The sequence below is a fragment of the Stigmatopora argus genome, chromosome 14 (assembly GCF_051989625.1).
Source record: "Stigmatopora argus isolate UIUO_Sarg chromosome 14, RoL_Sarg_1.0, whole genome shotgun sequence".
In the NCBI taxonomy this organism is placed as follows: domain Eukaryota; kingdom Metazoa; phylum Chordata; class Actinopteri; order Syngnathiformes; family Syngnathidae; genus Stigmatopora; species Stigmatopora argus.
Genome location: NC_135400.1, coordinates 15,860,779 through 15,881,162, shown reverse-complemented (window position 1 = coordinate 15,881,162; position 20,384 = coordinate 15,860,779). Strand labels below are relative to the sequence as shown.

At 42.6% G+C, this 20,384-nt stretch overlaps 1 protein-coding gene across 1 annotated transcript; it reads right to left on the bottom strand.

Moving 5' to 3' along the window:
* Nucleotides 1–5,833: 5,833 nt before the first annotated feature.
* On the bottom strand, nucleotides 5,834–14,055 carry hs3st3b1a (heparan sulfate (glucosamine) 3-O-sulfotransferase 3B1a). The gene is made up of 2 exons (XM_077619588.1): nucleotides 13,418–14,055; nucleotides 5,834–6,591 (listed from the first exon to the last, which is right to left on the bottom strand). Exons 1-2 carry the CDS (start codon nucleotides 13,879–13,881, stop codon nucleotides 5,973–5,975), a joined length of 1,083 nt encoding a protein of 360 aa, XP_077475714.1. The 5' UTR covers nucleotides 13,882–14,055; the 3' UTR covers nucleotides 5,834–5,972.
* Nucleotides 14,056–20,384: the final 6,329 nt, after the last annotated feature.

Sequence of the window (20,384 nt, the reverse complement as noted above, 5' to 3'; positions counted from 1 at the left end):
CCGACTTTGTGTCAATGCCCCGGTCTTTCCCACAGCAACACTCTTTAAAAATAGCCTTATCTATGATCACCATTAGGAATTTTGACTATACGTACAGTGAGCGTGTCATTTTCGGACGGCTCAGACACGCACCCGTTCCAGATTAGCCGACGCGTCTTCGGGCTCGCCCGTCTTCCGCCGCAGACAGACGACAGACCAGGACGCAGACAATCCGGCTCTTTAATCCAAAAAGAGGGTCCGGGGCGGTGGCCAAATGGCGGTTTAACAAGGCGACGCGGGTGTACGTGGAGTGTGTAAGGGGTTGGGGGGTCTCCGCACAGCTCATTAAGGTGAAAGCAGGATAAGACGTGGAAATCTTTGTCTGCGGTGGGCGATGTCACGAAACCGGACACAGGATTAGGGACGCCTAAAAACTAGGGCTGGGCAATATTAGATTGTTTTAGAATTTTGGGGATTTTTTTTTGAATATATATATATATATTTTTTTTTCTTCTATTATCTTGCCCAGACGTGACTTTTTTTAAATTACTTATTTATATTTTTTATTGGGAAACACGCACTTTGTGGAGTAGCACACTAATTTTGTTATATGCAGTTGTTGTATAATAACAATAAAGGCTTTTGACTTGACTATGGCAAAAAGGTCATGTCACATTTGGCAGATTTATTATTATTATTTTTTTTTTAATAAATGAACAATATCAGGTCTACTTTTAATATAACTTTTAATATAATGTAAGCCAAAAAAAATCATTATAAATGGCCCAACATGCACAAACACCGAACTACAAAAATAGAATAAATGCAAATAATAACATTTTATAACATAATCTGAATTCAGTACTTAAACTGTACTTTTGATACTTTTGCCCATTTTGACTGGATGAAATCTAAAACTTGAGAATTTGTGACAAGAAGAAAAAAAATTCCAAGACGCAGTGACTCATACAATGAGAAAAAAAAGTGTTGCGCCCTCAAATATATTGCACCCTAGGCTGTCGCCCACTTGACCTATAGGAAAACCCGACCCTGCAGCCACGCTCGACAAAGCTAATTTTTGATCGTCGATTACTCACTGCGGGCTTGCCCTGTCCTAATGGATGCGGCGGCAAAGTGGTACCAGGCAGTCTGGAGACCGGCTGGAAGCTTTAGTGCACCGCCATGCTGACCATGCAGCCCCCCCCACCCCAAAAAAAATGGAGTCTGCTCTTCTCTCCGGTTACAGCAGTGGTGCCAATGTAGCCAATAGGGCGGCCGCCATCAATCCACTAATCAATTCAAATTAATCAACAGCTATTTTTATAGCGGAATAGAGCTGCTTAGACATTTTGGGCCTTTTTATCATGAATATTTTTTTGCACCTGATTAATTGTTTACATTTTTAAAACGGGAAAATGTTTCATGTACAAGAATCATTCCGATTGATCGCGGTTTAAATTCCTTTGCGCGTTTTATTGGAATCTGGAAACCGAGTGGGGGTGACTGAGCACTAAGTAGCCCCCTCTCTTTCTTCCCCGAGAGGATTTGCCGTGGCTCTGTCAGCACATATACGTCAAGTCGGATTAATAGACGCCCTCCCGACGAGATTAGGATTAGCGTTGGCACAATGCGGAACAAAAGACTAATAGAGGGGAATTGTTTCATCACTTGACCCGAGTGTTCTCATTTTCCCTTTCGCAGGTGGAAATCTTCCATCGTGTCTCGTGGAAACACCAGCCACTCACAGTAGAGAATGATGCCTCCGTTGTTCACTGATTGGTCAGCAGTTCAACATTTTTGCAGGTAAATTGTACTCATTCAATTGAATGGAATGCTTTGGTTGTCATTATACAAGTGTGAGTTTTAAGGATTCACTTTGAAGGACACAAATAAATAATCAATGAATAATAATAATAATAGTAGTAGTCAACAACATTAAAAAAGTAGTCAACAACATGCAAAAAAGTAGTCAACAACATGCAAAAAAGTAGTCAACAACATGCAAAAAAAGTAGTGAACAACATAAAAAAAAGTAGTCAACATTTTTTTTCAAAGTTATCAACAACATAAAAAGTAATCAACAAAATTTTAAAAAGTAATCAACAAAATTCTAAAAAGTAGTCAACCACACTCTAAAAAGTCATCAACAACACTCTAAAAAGTAGTCAACAACATTTTTAAAAAAGTAGTCAACAACATTTGAAAAAGTAGTCAACAACACTCTAAAAAGTAGTCAACAACATTTGAAAAAGTAGTCAACAACATTTTAAAAAAAGTAGTCAACAACACTCTAAAAAGTAGTCAACAACATTTGAAAAAGTTGTCAACAACATTTTAAAAAAAGTAGTCAACAACATTTTAAAAAAAGTAGTCAACAACATTCTAAAAAGTAGTCAACAACATTTGAAAAAGTAAAAAAATATATACAAAAGTGACTAAAGTGGTTAGCTCCTATAGAGTTTTAGTGCCATTACAAGATAAGTCTTGATTGGGTCCTCCTAGCTACAGAACTTGAGTTGACTACGGTGACAAAGATTGAGTCTGTTTGTCTTGGCTGTTATGGTTCTGTAGCGCCTGCAAGAGGGCAGCAGGTTGAAGAGGTGGAAACCGGGACGTGCATTGTCTTCTTTGTTTGAGTTCCCGTTTTCCAGAATCTGTCGCACATTTTTCCCAAATCTTACTTTTCCGAATCCAACCCAATTGAGCACAGTGTGATCCATCGTATTGCGTTTGTTTTTGTCGTCAGAAGAGACGATTTCATTGAAACGACACTCTGTCGGGTTAAAGCAATCTCCCTTTTGTCACTTTATTATTAAGCTGTCACGATGGGCGCTAAGTGGACGTCTGCCTGCCAGGTGTCGACTTATTTTCCTCGTCTTCCTTGCCCAAGCCTCCAAACAAAACGGCTTGGCTTACAAGTGCCCGCGGGGATGCGTGCTAACAACAATTCCTCAGTCGGGAGCCCGGCAATTACGCGGGCCGCCTTGGTGGGCGTAATTGCGGCGGGGAGGGGCTTCCTGACTGGGCACAATGCTTGCCTGCCTGCCTGCCAGCCACTGGGGAGACGGGCTTCATCAATTCTGGCTGCCCCAGGTAAATGAGGGCATTAAAGAAAGGTTGCCCGTTAATAGACGGCGTTCCCATCTCGTTTGCCCGACGACCTTTTGCTCGCGCGTGTTAGCATGGCGGATAAACATATTTCCAGAGAGCGCTAAAAATAAACCAAGCCCAAAGCTCTGAAATCGTAGTTGAACGTCAAATATGGCGTTCGTATGTAGTCACATTTACATGATGCGCTAAGTATGCATGAAATATGTATATCATATGATTAAAGATAAACTATATACCGTCTTTTATTGCGATATGCCGTATTTGTCGCAAGAAAATGATCATTGAATCAAGGGTATGGATTATACGCGCATAAATTACGGTCGTTTATTTCAAAATAGAGAAAAGATAAACAGATTAAACGCTTAACAAAATGTATTTTGACGTCTTTGAATGAAATTCAAGAAAAAAATAAACTGTATCTTGCAGAAAATGTGAAGAAAAAAAACCTCACTTGTGCCAAACTAGAATGATACACACTTCCTGATTGTACTGGTCACATGACTTCCCTTTTGAATTTTTCTATCTATTTATACAGTATTTCAGAAATAGCATGTGCGATGATTTTTCTTAAGATTTTCCCTTCAAAGTAACATATTTGTTCTCCCTATTAAAACCATAAATATGGAGGTGAAAATTGGAAATCAGGGGGCGGCTTATACGAGAGAAATTGTAAAATTCAACCATTTTAAGGCCATTTTAAGGGTACGGCTTATACGCGGAGGCGGCTAATATGCGAGAAAATACGGTATATGCATAAAATGTATATGGTGCGGTTAAAGATAAACTATATTGGTATTTGTTCAATCTCAAGTTTCTTTCACACAAAGACGAGTAAGCAACGGTTCCACTTTTTGCAAAACAGATTTATTTTTTCATTAGAAAAAAACAAAAACAACAGCATTTGACCTGCTTCAATTCAGCGTTCAAACAACAATTCGGAAATTGCGATTCTTTGACTCGATTTGTAGGCGTTGACTAAAACTCAACCATTTAATCACAGTCATGTGCTCTTCTAAAACTTTATTTAAAAAACCATGACAGTCTTTCAGGTGCGCATCAAGTCGCTTATTTTCCAGATTATTTTTCCACTGATGTGAAATTAGCATACGAGTAGCGCTTCAAAAATTAGCCGTAATCTGGCGTGCGCTAACGCAAGGTTTTATTTGAGCATCCGTCGGGCCTAATTGACGCCACGAAGAGCTATTGATCCCGCGGGCCGAGCGACGCCGGGTCACGGGAGGTCGGCATCGACTTGACGGACGGACGGAGGGTCAGGCAAATGTTAAGGGGCTATTACCACAAAAATCAAAATGGCGTCGCTTGGCATACTCAGAACGACAATTGTGCTTGAGGATTTTTAATTGTTGGTTTAATTGAGCAGCTTTTACTAAAATATGTGAAAAACAAATAAAAATCTGTTTATAGACCCTGTAAAGTTAATTTAGCGATGCAGCCATTTTGGTTTGCGAGATTTTTGCTAAACACTTTTTGTGCAATTTTGATGTACTTTTAGTTTCTATAAATAACATTTATGTGAAATACAGTTAACTAAAGTATTTTAGAAGTCGAATTGACATCTTGGACCTCAGATAATGGGGAAATAATATTTATTTCTATATATAACTATTCCCACGCATTTATGCAATTTCCCTCCACTTTTTTGCGTCTGAAAAATGAACTTTTTGAATTTTTCCATTTATTTTTTCTTTCCCTTTAATCCATCAATTTCGGCCAAATTTAGAAGGCATTTCCTAACACTTTAGAATCAGAAGTCAAGTTCATTAAAAAGCAAAATAGCTGACAAAAGTATTCAGATAATCAATATCATTTCTTACAAAATAAGTGCCCAGAGTTTAAAAAAAAATCGGAGGTATATTTGCATACACGCCAACGATTTTAAAGATTTTAGCAGACACGACGACGACGACAGTGTGGGAATCCCTGATCTGGAGTAAACCTGCTTACACAACTTAGGACTTTCATATCATAGCAATAAATTATCATAAAATAGACGTCTGTAATCTGTACATATACCTGACAAATATACTCTCGAGAATTCAGGGGTGTCAAACTCACTTTGCTCCGTGAGCCACATTCGTGCCAACTCCATCTCCAGTTTAGACGTCCAATCCATTTCGACTGGTCCGGTCAAACTGGTTTTGGATGTCTAGCGCCATCAACGGTACTGAAATGTGACCATCACAGGTCATCACAGGTCGTCTATTGCTGTCAATAGCAGGAAATTAGTTAATTTCTTGTCATTTTAGGCCGCTTAGAGGTCAGTTCTGGTAAATTTTGGATTATTTCCAATTGATTTTGCGGGAAATTATGTTATGCTTGTTGGTTTGCCAGTTCCTGCTGATTTTTGGACATTTCTAGGTGACGTCCTCTTGGTTTTGGGGCATTTTAAGGTTCCTTGTTAACTCATTGGCTGCCGCTGCAGTCGTAAACGTACTCGATAAACTCATAAAATTCGGGTCTTACGGCAAAAAATAACGGCATTTAATTCTGTAAGTAAAATTTGAATGAGCGGAACAACCTCGCGGCCCCCCTGAGACGCCCTAGCGGGCTTCTTCCGGCCCCCGGGCCGCACATTTAACACCCCTATGGTGTCAAAGTGGTGGCCCGGGGGCCAAATCTGGCCTGTCGCATCGTTTTGTGCGGCCCAAAAAAAGTAAACTTTCTCTTTTATGATCGAATTCAAATGAAGATTATAGATATTTTTCCCCCTTTTTTTAATCAATAATTGCTTCTATGTGAGTAAATACGGTCCGCAAGGTGGCCCACGAAAAAAAAAAAAATGAGTTGACACCCCTGGCGTAGATCTTCCGGATAAACCAGATTCTATAAAAAAAAAGCATCCGACCGTTGGTGTATTTCTTTCAGTCCCAGCCGAAATTCTGCCCCGTCATCTGGTAAAACTTTCTGTTAAAGGGTTGGTAGAACTCCCGGAGTCTCTGCACCACTTCCGGGTCAATGTTGGGGTGCGTTCGACCTTTGGTCTTGCCCAGGCAGTGCGGCTTGCCGTTGCCCTCCGGTCTCTTGAGGCAAGGGAAACCCTTGGCCGGGTTGAAGTGGAAATGTTTGCGGGTGACGGCTCTCCTGAGCCCCAGGAAGTCCTGAACCCGTCCCATCTCGCCGGCGGGGTCGGCGATGAGCCGCTCGCCGCTGACGAACAGCAGCTGCTCCGCGGGGAAGTAGCGGAGCCAGCGTTCCAGGTGCTTGGCGTACATCCCGATCTGCAGGGCGCTCCAAGACGTGTCGATGGCGCCCGACGTGGCGTTCTTGAAGGTCAGGCTCTCGAAGGGCTGGATGTCTGGTTTCTTGGAACGCGTCTGCGTGTAGTCCGAGATGGCTCGGGTCACCGGGTCCCGGACCACCACGATCAGCTTGGTGGCTTTGGACATGGCGTGGATGCGAGCCGGGACCTCCTTGGTGATGTAGTAACTGGGGGTCTTCTCCATGGTGACCTGACCTTCCGAAGATTTTGGCATCAGCTCCCTGAGAACAAGAGACACTTTCATCAGACGGTTTTGAAAGATCCCTCCGGGAGTCTAAAAACCTCGTCCGGTCTTTTACGAAGAAGACAAATGTCATTGGAAGCATGAAGACGAATGGGATGGGCCGACGAGTGGTGGCGTGCGAGTGGCGAGTTACGTTCTCCGGCCCCGAGCCTAAAATAAGACATTTGAGCTAGCGCCGCCGCCGCTGCCTTTTATCATCTTCCAGATCTCCCTTAGAAATAGCGTGCACCTTCATTACGCCGCACAATAGACCGTTTAGCCTTGAATAGCTGGCATTACGCTCCTTAATGTCACGCCAAGACGGCTGACTTTTCATCTCCTGTTTCTTCACCATTGTCGAGATTTGCAAAGGCGGATCCTTTCGAGACGTTTACCACCGCCAAGGCGTGTTCTTCTCCACCTCGGATGACTCTCGTTGATTAGAATTGGCGTATCGGCCCGAAAATAAGACTGCGATTCTTGCATTTTAATACGACTGAAAAAGGGGGGGTCGTCTTATATTCGGGGTCTCCATGTTATAACCATTCACAATGCTAGATGGCGCCAGATATCTTTAGAGCGAATGCTGAACGCTTTGGTGGTGAATGTAGTTATTGCAATTTTGTTGTTTTATCATAGTAGATTGGTTCATTTGGATTGGATTGGATTGGATAACTTTATTCATCACGTATTTGGAAAATTTCATTGTCACATTAGCAAGAGGGTGAGAATGCAGACACAGCAAAATACATTTTAGACATAAATAAATAGGTAATAAATAAGTGAATAAATAATTACATAAATAAATATATAAATAAGTAAGTTAATAAATAAATATAAAAATAAATAAGTTGATTAATAAATAAATAAATAAATACATTATTAAATAAAAATATAAATAAATAGGCATGTTGCTGAAATATATATATAAATATACATATACATACATACACATAGATGTACATGTATACGTACGTTGCGCTTAACATTCAGCTATTTCTTTTGTTAAAGAGCCTGACAGCTGATGTTTACATTTACATTTTACATTTAAAAATGTGATTTCACTTGACATATTTAAATGTTCAGATATTAAGATGTGATAGATAGTTTTTTGCATGATTTGAATGAGGCAAAAGAACTTTTTCTGTCGGATAAAAAGTATTTTTACAAACTTGAAAAATAGATTGATTCTACATTCCTCTTCTGTGGCCTGAAATGTGTACCTCGCCTTCATTTTAGCTGTAAATCAGAGCGTTTGAAAATCCAGTGCGCCATTCCATTCCATAATGACTTTAATTGTGGCTTCTTTTGATGTTAAGTTAACGGCGAACAAATCAAGGAGTGGGGCTGCACAATTATGGTGATTAACTGTCATTTCTGACTTTATAATCGTTTATAATGTGTCGTGACACGCTCAAGCAAAGTCAATCTCCCCTCTGAAAACAACATTTTTTTTATAGTCTAACTTAACGCCATGTTGGCGGTCAGTACAAACAACCAACTGAAAAGGGAAGGAAAGCTGACCATTTGTCAGGCCAGACGCCATAACACATTTTCCGAGGCGATATGTGGTCTGATAAAGTATATGCGATATTATTGTCCCCCCAAAAAAGTGCCATCAGCCAATTTAATCAGTAATGTAGTCGTGATATATCCTCGAGAACACGCTTTTAAATGTAAATAAAAATGTTTGTTCCTAAGTAAATTGGGCAAACTGTCATAAAAAAACGAATTTTGAATAGATTTTCTTTTTTACATGACGATGCATAAGGTAACATTTGAAAGCTAGTTTAGTTTAATGTGGAATCCGTGAGGAAACGGACGCCATTTTGGTTCCCTGCCCAACAAAAATTAGCTCATTTCAATGCTAATTATTCCATTTTTGCATTATTCCATTATTAGATTCAATGTAGCAATGCTAACAATTTACAATGAGTACTGTAAATATATTTTCTTATCTTATATGTCTGAACTTTAGTTCTCCGGTGTGCTAATGACCAATAAACATCCGTAAAAGGAACATATGCAATCAATGGGGGACGTTTTAACAAGCACATTTGCCTCTTTTTTATGAACTCTGCGATGAACTGCCATTTTGCATTTGGCAACAGGCTTACGATTTATTACATTTTTGACATTGACTCTACTTTGAATCATTTTCATTTAAGAAAATAACTTTTTCCAGAAGGTGACATTGTATTGTAATATTTGCTAATAGTAGATACACTGTGATGTTTTGACTGTTCAAAAGCGCTGTTTATCCACGGTGTCGATCAAACTTGAGTTTTAGACAAGTACTGCAGTATTTGTAAAAGTCTATCGTACAGTCTGATGCCAAACAATGTGTTCAAGAATGCTTTGACTCCTACCAAAAAATGCAGGATGGACTGAAGTCGTCACTAAAAGTTACTGCTAGCTTTAGTTTACATCGTCCGGTGTGGTTGGTCTACGCGGAGACTGGCGCATAAACATCCTCTTATCCTCTTAACGGCCTTTTAAAGGACTCCGAGATAACGGGCAGTCGAGACGAGTCATGGAATTCCAACGTTCAGATCAACGGACGAGAGGTTAGGAGTGGCTTTGTTACGTGCGGCTGGTTGTTTAGTCTAGTGGCAGTCGGGAAGGCGGGTTCAAAGGTAGGCCCGTAAAGGATCAAACGTCAGGTGGGCCTCGTGAGGAGGACCGGTTGGCCAATTGAGACTTGCGCCTCGCAGTTTTCAGATCCAGGGTTCAATCCCCTAGTGCATGTGTGTCAAAGTGGCGGCCTGGGGGCCAAATCTGGCCCGCTGCATCATTTTATGTGGCCCGGGAAAGTAAATCATGAGTGTCGACTCTCTGTTTTAGGATCAAATTAGTGAAGAGTATAGATGTATATTAAATTTCCTGATTTTCCCCCTTTTAAATCAATAATTGTCATTTTTTAATCAATTTTTTCTGTTTTTAGTTCAAAAATCAATCATTTTGTAAAATCTAAAAATATGTTTAAAAAAAAGCTAGATCTATAAAAGACGGAATATTCAGGGCTTTTAATCCAGTTCTTTTAATCCATTAATAAAAAATCTAAATATTATATCTAAAATGGTCCGGCCCACGTGAAATCAAGTTGACGTTAAAGCGGCCCACGAACCAACCCGAGTCTGACACCCCTGCCCTAGTGGGTTCAGACCGGCCTGTGCGGAGTTTGCATGTTCTCCGTGGCTTGTTTCAACGTTCCTCCCACATCCCAAAAACATGCATGCTAGGCTAATTATATGCTAAATTGTCCATAGCTATGAGTGTGAGCGTGAATGATTGTCCATCTCTGCCATGCGATTGGCTGAATGGAGTTTGCATGTCCTTCGCGGCTTGTCTCGGGGTACTCCACGTTCCTTCCAGATCCAAAAACATGCATGCTAGGCTAGCTGGTGGAATGCTAAATTGTCCCTAGCTAGGAATGTGAGCGTAAATGGTTGTGCATCTCTTCAAGCAATGCGATTGGCTGAATGGATCTTTGCTGCTTGTCTCAGGGTACTCCAGTTTCCTTCCAGATCCGAAAACATTAATGCTAGGCTAGCTGGTGGAATGCTAAATTGTCCCTAACTAGGAGTGTGAGCGTGAATGCTTGTCCGTTTCCTTGTGGCCTGTGATTGGCTGGCCATCGATTCAGGGTGTCCCCCATCTAGTGCCCGTAGTTGGCTCCATCCCCCTCCGCGACCCTCGTGGGGATAAATGAATGGATAGAGCACACCTGAGCCCAATTGTGTTGTTAAAGTATCGGTTTTGCTAGAGCGCAATAGCATCCTTCTCCATTTTTTGCGGGTGTCAATCCACCGCGCCAGCCAAATCAAACAACGCCATCAAAGCGGGTGAACAAAAAGACGGCGGGCTTCCTAAAGTTGTTCCGACTTGCCGTCAGGGAATCCCGAGAGGGCGCGAGAGAGAGAAAACCCGCTGCAGGAAGCAGACCATTCTCTCTGAAGAAACTACAAAAGGAGAGCGATGCGGGAATCGGAAAACAACGCCGCTTAGAGTCGAGTCAACTTTGCCGAAAACGACAAAACGGCTTCGAGGAGAAAAAAAACTGTTTTCGACAGAAGAAAGAAGGAAGCCGCGCCGGTCTTATCGCCATTGACGATCCGCTGCACTGGATTCTGGGAAATGACAGCTCGCCCGCCGTCTGTTTTCGAGGCTCCTTGGAGAAGGCGCGATCCGTCAAATTGCCCCCCGTCGGCCCCCCGCCGATCCTCGTCAAAGGGCACTTTCGCTCCCCTGAGTCCGTTTGCGTACAAAGTGGAGGCCGCTAATTGTCTTCTCCTTTATTGGGGGGGTTAATGGAGACCCCAGGGGTTCTCTGGACTTTTCATTCAGCTCCTTAATGCCCTCGCGCTAAATGTACCGCCCTCTATCTGCCACTGGCTGCCAGGTTGCTTCCCCTGGGGGGGGGGGCAACGGGAGGATTAGCCCGTCCCGGGCAAGCCGGCGCGAAGGCCGCTTATTGTTCAACGTGTGCGTCCTCGAGGGATAAAATGCTATTCGAGCAATTAAGGGAGGAGATATCCCTTCGTCAACTCGTCGGTCGGGATTATACCGAAATGGAACCAGTTTGGAACCAGTTTTTATTGGCCTGCAGACAGTGAGGAAAATGTAGCTGAATGTGGCCCACAAAGGAGGCGGCCTGGTGGTGAAGTGGTTGGCGTGACGGCGAAGTGGTTGGCGTGACGGCGAAGTGGTTGGGGAGTCGGCGAAGTGGTTGGGGAGTCGGCGAAGTGGTTGGGGTGTCGGCGAAGTGGTTGGCGTGACGGCGAAGTGGTCGGCAATGTGGTTGGGTTGTCGGTGAAGTGGTTGGGTTGTCGGTGAAGTGGTTGGGGTGTCTGCGAAGTGGTTGGGGCTTCGGCGAAGTGGTTGGGGCTTCGGCGAAGTGGTTGGGGTGTAGGCGAAGGGGTTGGGGTGTTGGCGAAGTGGTTGGGGTGTCTGTCGAAGTGGTTGGAGTGTGGGCGAAGTGGTTGGGGGTTTTGCTGTTCCAAGATGGAGCTTTCCGACCGTCTCGGAGTTTGTATATTCTCCCAGGGCTGGCGTGGCTTTTCTTCGGGTACTCCGGTTTTCTCCCACATCCCCAAAACATAGCTAGTTGAACACTCGAAATGAGGAGTGGCCAGCCACGTTAATGCCAACTGGATCTGCGTTTATTATTGGCACCAAAAGTTAACTTGCCATCAATCCCATTTGCATGAATTGTATTTGAATGAACTCTAGCGCCATCAATGGCACTGAAAGGTTAGCATACACACTAAGTGAATTGGCCTTTTTTTTTACTTCCATTTTGGCAAAAAATAATTGGCAAAAATATGTGATGGGGACATTGCTATAAGATATTGTTAATGAATACTCCCATTTCTGGGATGGGATGCTTGAAATGGAACACTGGTGAAGGTTGTGCAAATAGACATGCTATCACTTTGTAAATAACCCGGATAAAGAAGAGAAACATTTCAAGGGGGGTCGCGTGTTGACGCCAAAAGCTTGCGTACACAACTACAAAGTTCTTTTTGGCATGATAACCATTTCCTGACAAAATGTGTTTAACTAGGCAACTCTATCATTACGGTTTTTCAAAGCAAAAAGAAGTGTTTAAAAATGTTTTTCATTAAAAAAAATAATATCAATGACAAAAAAAATGTGTTTAAAGTTGAGGCTTAATGATTGATTGGTACACAATGTTGATTATTCATTTATTTTCACGGTCCTATTGATGATGTAGGGATGTCAATAATAACCTGTTTTATGACCATATGATATACATTTTTTTTCATTCAGGACCAAATAGATTTGGTATAAATGTCATTTTACAAGAGAAGGAAGTCACTTGGTATAGCAGCAATAGCTCTTATAACGTTTATAATCTATATATTGATGCTTTTATATTATCATTTCAGTAACTTTGACCCAATAGAAGCGTACAAAAGTGCCAACATATAAACACCAATGTAAAATGCGCAAAACCCTCAATTCCAAAAAAGAGAACAGAATGATATATAATAATATTAATAATAAATATTTCAAATAATTCACAATTCAGTGCTTCAACTGTAGACTTTTAGAAGTATTTGGCCCATTTTGCACTTGGCCTTAAATTGTGTTCTGGATGACTGGATTGTACTAAAACCAGACTTTCCTGGCCTTCTGAATTGGGAATCATCACCTACATCAGAGGTGTCAAAGGGACGGCCCGGGGGCCAAATCTGGCCTGCCACATCATTTTGTGTGGCCCGGTAAAGTAAATCATGAGTGCCGACTTTCTGTTTTAGGATCAAATTCAAATGAAGAGTATAGATGTATATTCAATTTTCTGATTTTCCCGCTTTTAAATCAATAATTTTCATTATTTAATCATTTTTTTCTGTGTTTTTAGTTCAAAAATCATTTTGTAAAATCTAAAAATATATTTCAAAAAAGCTAAAATGAATATTGTTTTAGATCTATAAAAAACTGAATATTCAGGGCCTTTAATCCAGTTCATTTAATCCATTTATTAAAAAAATCAAAATATTATATCTAAAATGGTCCGGCCCACGTGAAATCGAGTTGACGTTAAAGCGGCCAAGAGTCTTTAGCACTGGTCAACCCGAGTGTGACACCCTTGACCTACATCATAAAAAAATTGATATATTAGCAAAAAAAAGAAATGGTCCCGAGCATAATCCCAACTATTTCTCATTATGACAACAACTTTATTTTCTTCTCATTTCAAGTAGGAGACTGAAAACCTGAATATTAATTTCTCAGACGGCCCTACACCAAGTGTTCCGTGACCCGGTGGTCGGAGAGATCTGGCATGACGTACGTACCTGTACCAGTCGAGTCCCTTGTCGTAGTTGCGGTCAAAAAAGTGCGGCTCTGCCCCCGCGGCGCTCACGTCCGGATGCAGCCGCAGGAACTCCAGGAGCGCCCGCGTGCCCCCTTTCTTCACCCCGATGATGATGGCCTGGGGCAACTTTTTACTCTCCGACTCGTTAAGGACGTTCCAAGCACCGTCCTCCCCCCATTCGTCCCCCCTAGAGCCCCCCTCGTTGTCGTTGAGCAAGTCCCGGGACGGACGCGCGCCTCGCGCAGACTCCACTGACGCCGCCGCCGCTCCTCCTCCGCGCTCGAACCCCCGTCCGGGCACGGTGGAGCCGTCCCCCAAGCAGCAGTAGATCATGTAGACCCAGAGGGACAACATGATGCAGAAGACGAACAACTTGTTCTTCACGTGGGGTGGTGGTGGTGGTGGCACGACATGGAGACCGTGGAGAGCAGGACTATATTCCATAAGAGCCGATCCGGGTCCCGGTGCTGATGGGCATCTCGGCAAAGTCCACCGGCTGGGCTCGGCGTTTAAACTCGTGCGGACATGGTGGTCTCCTCCCCCGAAAGCATGGAAAGAAACGGGTGAGCAGCTTGTCAGGTGAGCGCGCGTCAATGCCAGCGCGGCTTGTGAGCGCACGCCGGCTTCACTGTGACAAGTGACCATGTAGTCAAGTTTTCGTTTGGGAGGTCGGGAGCGCGCTTCCTGTTTGTTCCTTTCAAAGTAAAAACGAAGCGGAAGGGACAGAAATTTACCCCGTCCGTGACAGTAGATGGCTGACTAAAAGTGGACACACCGAGGAGGTCGTATATTCAATTTTATGTTGTTATAGGTCAAAGGTTAAAAAGAAAATGATGTAAACAAACGACACGCTCGTTACAATTGAATTGAATTGAATGCTTTTATTGTCATTATACAAGTAGAATGAGATTTAAAGCTTCACCACGGAGTGCACAAATAACAACAAACAAACCGACAAATAAATAATAATAATAAATGGTCACGAAATAATCAAAAAATATTATAATAGATAAATAATCAATAAATAAGTAGTCAGTATAATGAATAAGTAGTAGTCAACATAATAAATACAGCAACATAGATAAGTAGTCAATATTAATCATTAAAACTAATTTCGTTATACGCAGCTGTTGTATAACGACAATAAAAGCTTTTGATATGAATAAGTGGTCAATAAGTACTTACGAAAAGTGACTAAAGTGTTTTTTTATTCGTATTTAACTCCTTTAACGCCCATTTGGCCTTGGCCTTTAATCGGTGCGCCTTCAATTATCATAATGAACATTTTATTTTGATGTCTGTTTGCATGTTCCCCGCAAAATTAATACATGTGTACTTTTGTTTTGTGATTGCAAGTATATTTCATGGCTTGGCTCTCTTTGTTTTTGCACTTTCAGACATGGCGCCTTTCCCGACTTCCCCGTCTTGTGTTCCGAGTGTTCCAATGAGTCAGAGGTAAGTGGCCTCATAATCGACCCCATTACCCGTCAAAACACGTTGCAAAGGCACGCTGTAAGGCGTATATTAGCGATTCTCACGGAACCGTAAATGGTAATGGCTTATTGTGGAAGGAGGGCGTGGCGTGGCACGGCGCTGCCGCCGGGAGTCACGGCGAGGCCGGCCGGCCACGTGACTTTGGGGGTCTGAGGCGAGAGCTGGGCCGGGGGGTCACGGGCCCGTGGCTCCGCTGCACCCCTGAGTTTGCAGAGGATTAGCGGGATTACACCCTAAACTGCCATGTCAATCAGCGTTTCAACAAGCTCCTCCTTCTTCTAAGACCCTTATCTCATCCCTCAGACCAGAGTATGAGATATGTACGCGACTGTCATTATATTAAGTACGTTAGCGCAATTTAAAAAACTAGAAAAACACGCTTCAGCATTTTGGGGTTGAAATATGCAGTGCTATCCGTAAACATATTGTTAAATAAGTGGCAAGTGAATGAAAATTGAGAGGAAAGCTTTTTGATAGTGTAAAGTTGTGAGAACTTTTGTATTTTCGTTTATCCAAAGTAGAGAGTGTTACGTGACATTTGAGAGTTTGAATAATGTACTTTGATGTTCTTTAAAATTATGTTGTCGGAGTGGGAATAAGTCATTTTTAACGTAATTCATCATATTACAAGACAAAAAAAATCAGTCAAATTTAAGAGATTTCTTTTAAAAAATATGTTATGCTATATCGTTTTATGACTAAAATGATTGATCTTTTGCCGTCTGTCACTGAAACAATCCGTCATTGATATCCTTAGTTTAAATGAACTGATCGTCTATAAAAAAATGTCACTCAAAGACCTCTTTAAAATGATGCGACTAAAAGTAGAGACGCGTTATCAGTTTGTCAATAATGAAAGTCCGCCATTTATCGATTTGACCACAACGTACGCTTGTTTTGGACAAAGACGCAAGGTCGCCACCACCTTTCCCTTGACACCAGGAAATTAAATGAACTGTAATAACTCATTCGTCATCATAATTAAATGGGAGCTCCTGAATGATATCTTTGAAAATGGCCACACGCGTTTATTTTCCATTCACTCGGCGAGCCGTCCAAATGAGTTACGTCGCTGCGTGAAGATGAATGCACCCATTCGTCCTTCTTTTATCGTCAAATGGACACACGGTAACACTTCAGATCAACGCGACATTGTCAACAAACCATATTGTTAGCATAAAAAAGCAGCCAAAAAATATATACAAACTTTTCAAAAGAAGAGAAGCCTGATGAGCAATTAGAGACTATTCACGGCACCCCGCAGCTCCATGAGATAAACACATTAGCTTTTGTTTCTACACCCAAGAAGGACGTGCGGCCTCCCACGCCAACGACGCACGGTTAATAGCGTTGTCACCTTGTTATGTTGACATGCCGGTGCTCGGCAACCGCCACGTGAATAACACGCCAATTAAATGCAAATGTAGGACGTGTTGAGGCTGTCGTTGAGGCTGTGTCGTTGAGGCTGTGTCGTTGAGGCTGTGTCGTTGAGGCTGTGTCTTTGCGGCCGTGTCTTTGCGGCCGTGTCTTTGCGGCCGTGTCTTTGCGGCCGTGTCTTTGCGGCCGTGTCTTTGCGGCCGTGTCTTTGCGGCCGTGTCTTTGGGGCCGTGTCTTTGGGGCCGTGTCTTTGGGGCCGTGTCTTTGGGGCCGTGTCTTTGGGGCCGTGTCTTTGCGGCCGTGTCTTTGCGGCCGTGTCTTTGCGGCCGTGTCTTTGCGGCTGTGTCTTTGCGGCCGTGTCTTTGCGGCCGTGTCTTTGCGGCCGTGTCTGTGCGGCCGTGTCTGTGCGGCCGTGTCTGTGCGGCCGTGTCTGTGCGGCCGTGTCTTTGCGGCCGTGTCTGTGCGGCCGTGTCTGTGCGGCCGTGTCTTTGGGGCCGTGTCTTTGGGGCCGTGTCTTTGGGGCCGTGTCTTTGGGGCCGTGTCTTTGGGGCCGTGTCTTTGCGGCCGTGTCTTTGCGGCCGTGTCTTTGCGGCCGTGTCTTTGCGGCCGTGTCTTTGCGGCCGTGTCTTTGCGGCCGTGTCTTTGCGGCCGTGTCTTTGCGGCCGTGTCTTTGCGGCCGTGTCTTTGCGGCCGTGTCTTTGCGGCCGTGTCTTTGCGGCCGTGTCTTTGCGGCCGTGTCTTTGCGGCCGTGTCTTTGCGGCCGTGTCTTTGCGGCCGTGTCTTTGCGGCCGTGTCTTTGGGGCTCATTGATTAGAACAGGGGTGGCAAACAAGCCAGACTCAAAGAGGCAACATTTCAAACCGTGAGAGTCAAAGAACCACACCTTACGTCAGAAGCATGATTAAAAAATATTTTTATTATTTGAATTGAATGTGACTTGATGAATTGGAGTATGTTTTAAGAAAGATTAAAAATAAGAAAAACCTGAATCAAGACAAAAAACAAATTATGATAAGAAGCAAAGAGCCGCATTCATTTTGCCCGGGAGCCGTATGCGGCTCGAGAGCCACGTCTTCACCACACCTATACATGAAGAATTTCGATACGTATTAGTAAAGCCCTCATGGAAATACATTCAAAAATAGCAATTGTTGACGGCTCTCTCGGTCTTAAAGGTTCCCGACCCGATTCCTGAGATCTTAAAATCGCCAATTGGCCTAGAGCAGATGAGCTCATCTATCCATCCCTGCCAAAGAGCGACCAAATCCTAACAAGGGCGGCCAGACCAGACCTTACCGGGTCGCCTGATGGCGAGGCGACGGGTCGATCCGAGCCGAGACGCCGCTCGGACTCTCTTAAGGTCTTTAACTGCGGCTAAGGCCCTCTCAAACATCTATAAATTCCCCATCTATCCTCTGTTGGGGAGAAGCGGCGTGCAGCCTGAGAGGATTTCCTCCCTTCATCCCGCACAAATGCTTTTATCCCCAGGCCGCCTCTCCTCCTGGACACGGAGGCAGGAAACCCGGTGGCAGGTTGCGAGGCTCAAAAGGAGCTTAGCGGGCCGCCGCGCTCGCTGCCAAAATCTGCCGTAAAAACCCAGGTGGGCCACGAGCCGGCGCTTGGACGTCGCGGCGATGACTTTGGGAGCCTTTTCGGGGGTGACATGGTCTACGGCGGCTTTTCTTCCCTCCGTTAAATTGCCGTGGCTAATCCAGATGAGGCACTTTAAAGGCACAAATCCATTTAGACGAATAGAAGCTGTAACGTGTCGTTTGATTGGCTTGAGAGGCTTTCAAATGACCTTACGTGGGCTTGGCCTATTTTAATGACCTTTCTCGTAAACACGACTCGAGTTCGCCGCCAGTTTTTGGGTTTATTGGCTTCCATGGACGGCGATAGACGTCCATTTGGACTCTGACGTGAATTCGATGTGTTAATAGGCTGCATCTCGTATCAAATTATTCTCCTCGCGTGGCATTTTGATGGGAGAGAATTGTTTTTAATCGGTTTTAATCGAGTTACATTCGTTTTCATTACGTGGAATGGTGTGGAATTTGATTGTATTATTTCATAAGGGAACTAAATCATCATCAATGCTGTGCTTCGTTATAATGGAACTGGCATGCATCATTTTAATGTCATTTGAGCGTACAGTGGAAATGGCTGTTAGATTTCTCACCTCGAAATCACCTTTTGTGCTGATACTTCAAGCCGTTTTTTATGATTCTGAACATCTGTTTTTTTGTCACTTCAGCATCTTTGGAACAAAAATTCTGAGCACCTTCTTTGTTCTAACAATATCCCTGTTGCATTAGCTCTTGCCGTTCCTTTATTGGAACATTTACGGCACAGGTGTCCAAGTGCCGGCCCGGGGGCCAAATCTGGCCCGCCGCATCATTTTGTGCGGCCCGAGAAAGTAAATCATGAATGCCGACTTTCTATTTTAGGATCAAATTCAAATGATGATAGATGTACATTACATTTCCTGATTTTCCCCTTTTTAAAATCACTCATTGGAATTTTTTAATCCTTTTTTTTTCTTTTGTGTTTTAGTTCAAAAAGAATTTTGTAAAATCTAAATATATATATATATATATATATATATATTCCGTTTTCCACTTTAATATTGAACATAATTTTAAAAAAATGTTTCCATTTGAAATGAAAGATGATTAAAATAAATTTTCCATTACAAAGAAAAAAAAGCTCAAATAAACATTGCTTTAGATCTATAAAAATGGACTATTTAAGGCTTTTAATACAATTAAAAAAATATCTAAATTTTAGATCTAAAATGGTCCGGCCCACATGAAATGGAGTTGACGTTAATGCGGCCCGCGAACCAACCCGAGTTTGACACCCTTGATTTACGGGTAATAGCAGACCCCAAAATCACAGTTGAGGCAGAATTAAATTGGCAACGGCAGTAAAAAAAAAATCTTCCGTCACATTGCCCCTTTTCCACTACAAGATTTTGTACCAAAAAAATCCAGGACATTAACAAGGGCTGGCTCTAGAGGTGACTGTGTAGTTCCCTTCAAAAACAATGCTAAATTAGCCAAAGCATCTTCTCTCTTCATACCAATGATTAAAAAAAATGAACATTTCCTGGAAATACTCGATGTTACGGACCCTTTTCATCCCAGAAAAGTACATTTCAATTTATTAAGGACAATTCCAGTGGTGTAAAAATGAAGAAAAAAAATCCAGATCGTCTGTCCCCTTAATTCCATCGCCGTCGGCAACCACTCAGTTTAGTTTCCTGACAGAGAGGCTTAACATCCTGGAGATAAATACTGTTTACCGTTTTCCGCATCGGCTGTAAAGTGCGTCGCGCGAGTTCGCGGCGGCGTCGAAGCGGAGCTGCTTTTTTACGAGCGGGTTTTGGAGGAGACCAGAAGAAGATGGTAGACAAACATTGTAAGAGGCACCTTGCTAAAATGACAGACTGTTGCCAGCTCTTAATGGAGTTCAGCTCGGGGTTGAGCTCGGGGAAGTCAGATCGCTCAGTCATCCACTTCACGCATTCCTCTTCCGGGACGAGCCCGTGATTATCGCGTTGAGTTCCATCTCTAAAATAATAATTACCACTCAGATGATATTTAGGAGGTTTTGGCAGAATGCGGCGCTCGGCACTACAGTCTAAAGCAAGGGTGTCAAACTCGGGTTTGTTAACATCAACTTGATTTCATGTGGGCCGGACCAATTTAGATATAATATTTAGATTTTTTTTAAATTGGATTATAAGAACTGGATCAAAAGCTCTAAATATTCTGTTTTTTATAGATATAAAACTGTTTATTTGAACTTTTTTTTCTTAGTAAGGAAAAACATCTAATGATCATTTGTTTTTCATTTCAAATGGAAACATTTTTTTTAATTATATTCAATATTAAAGTGGAAAACCAAAAATATTTTTATATATTTATTTTTAGATTTTACAAAATGCTTTTTGACCTAAGAACACCAAAAGAAAAAAATTGCAATTATTGATTTAAAAAGGGAAAAATCAGGAAATATAATTTACATCTATAATCTTCATTTGAATTTGATCCTAAAACGTTGGCCTAAATGCG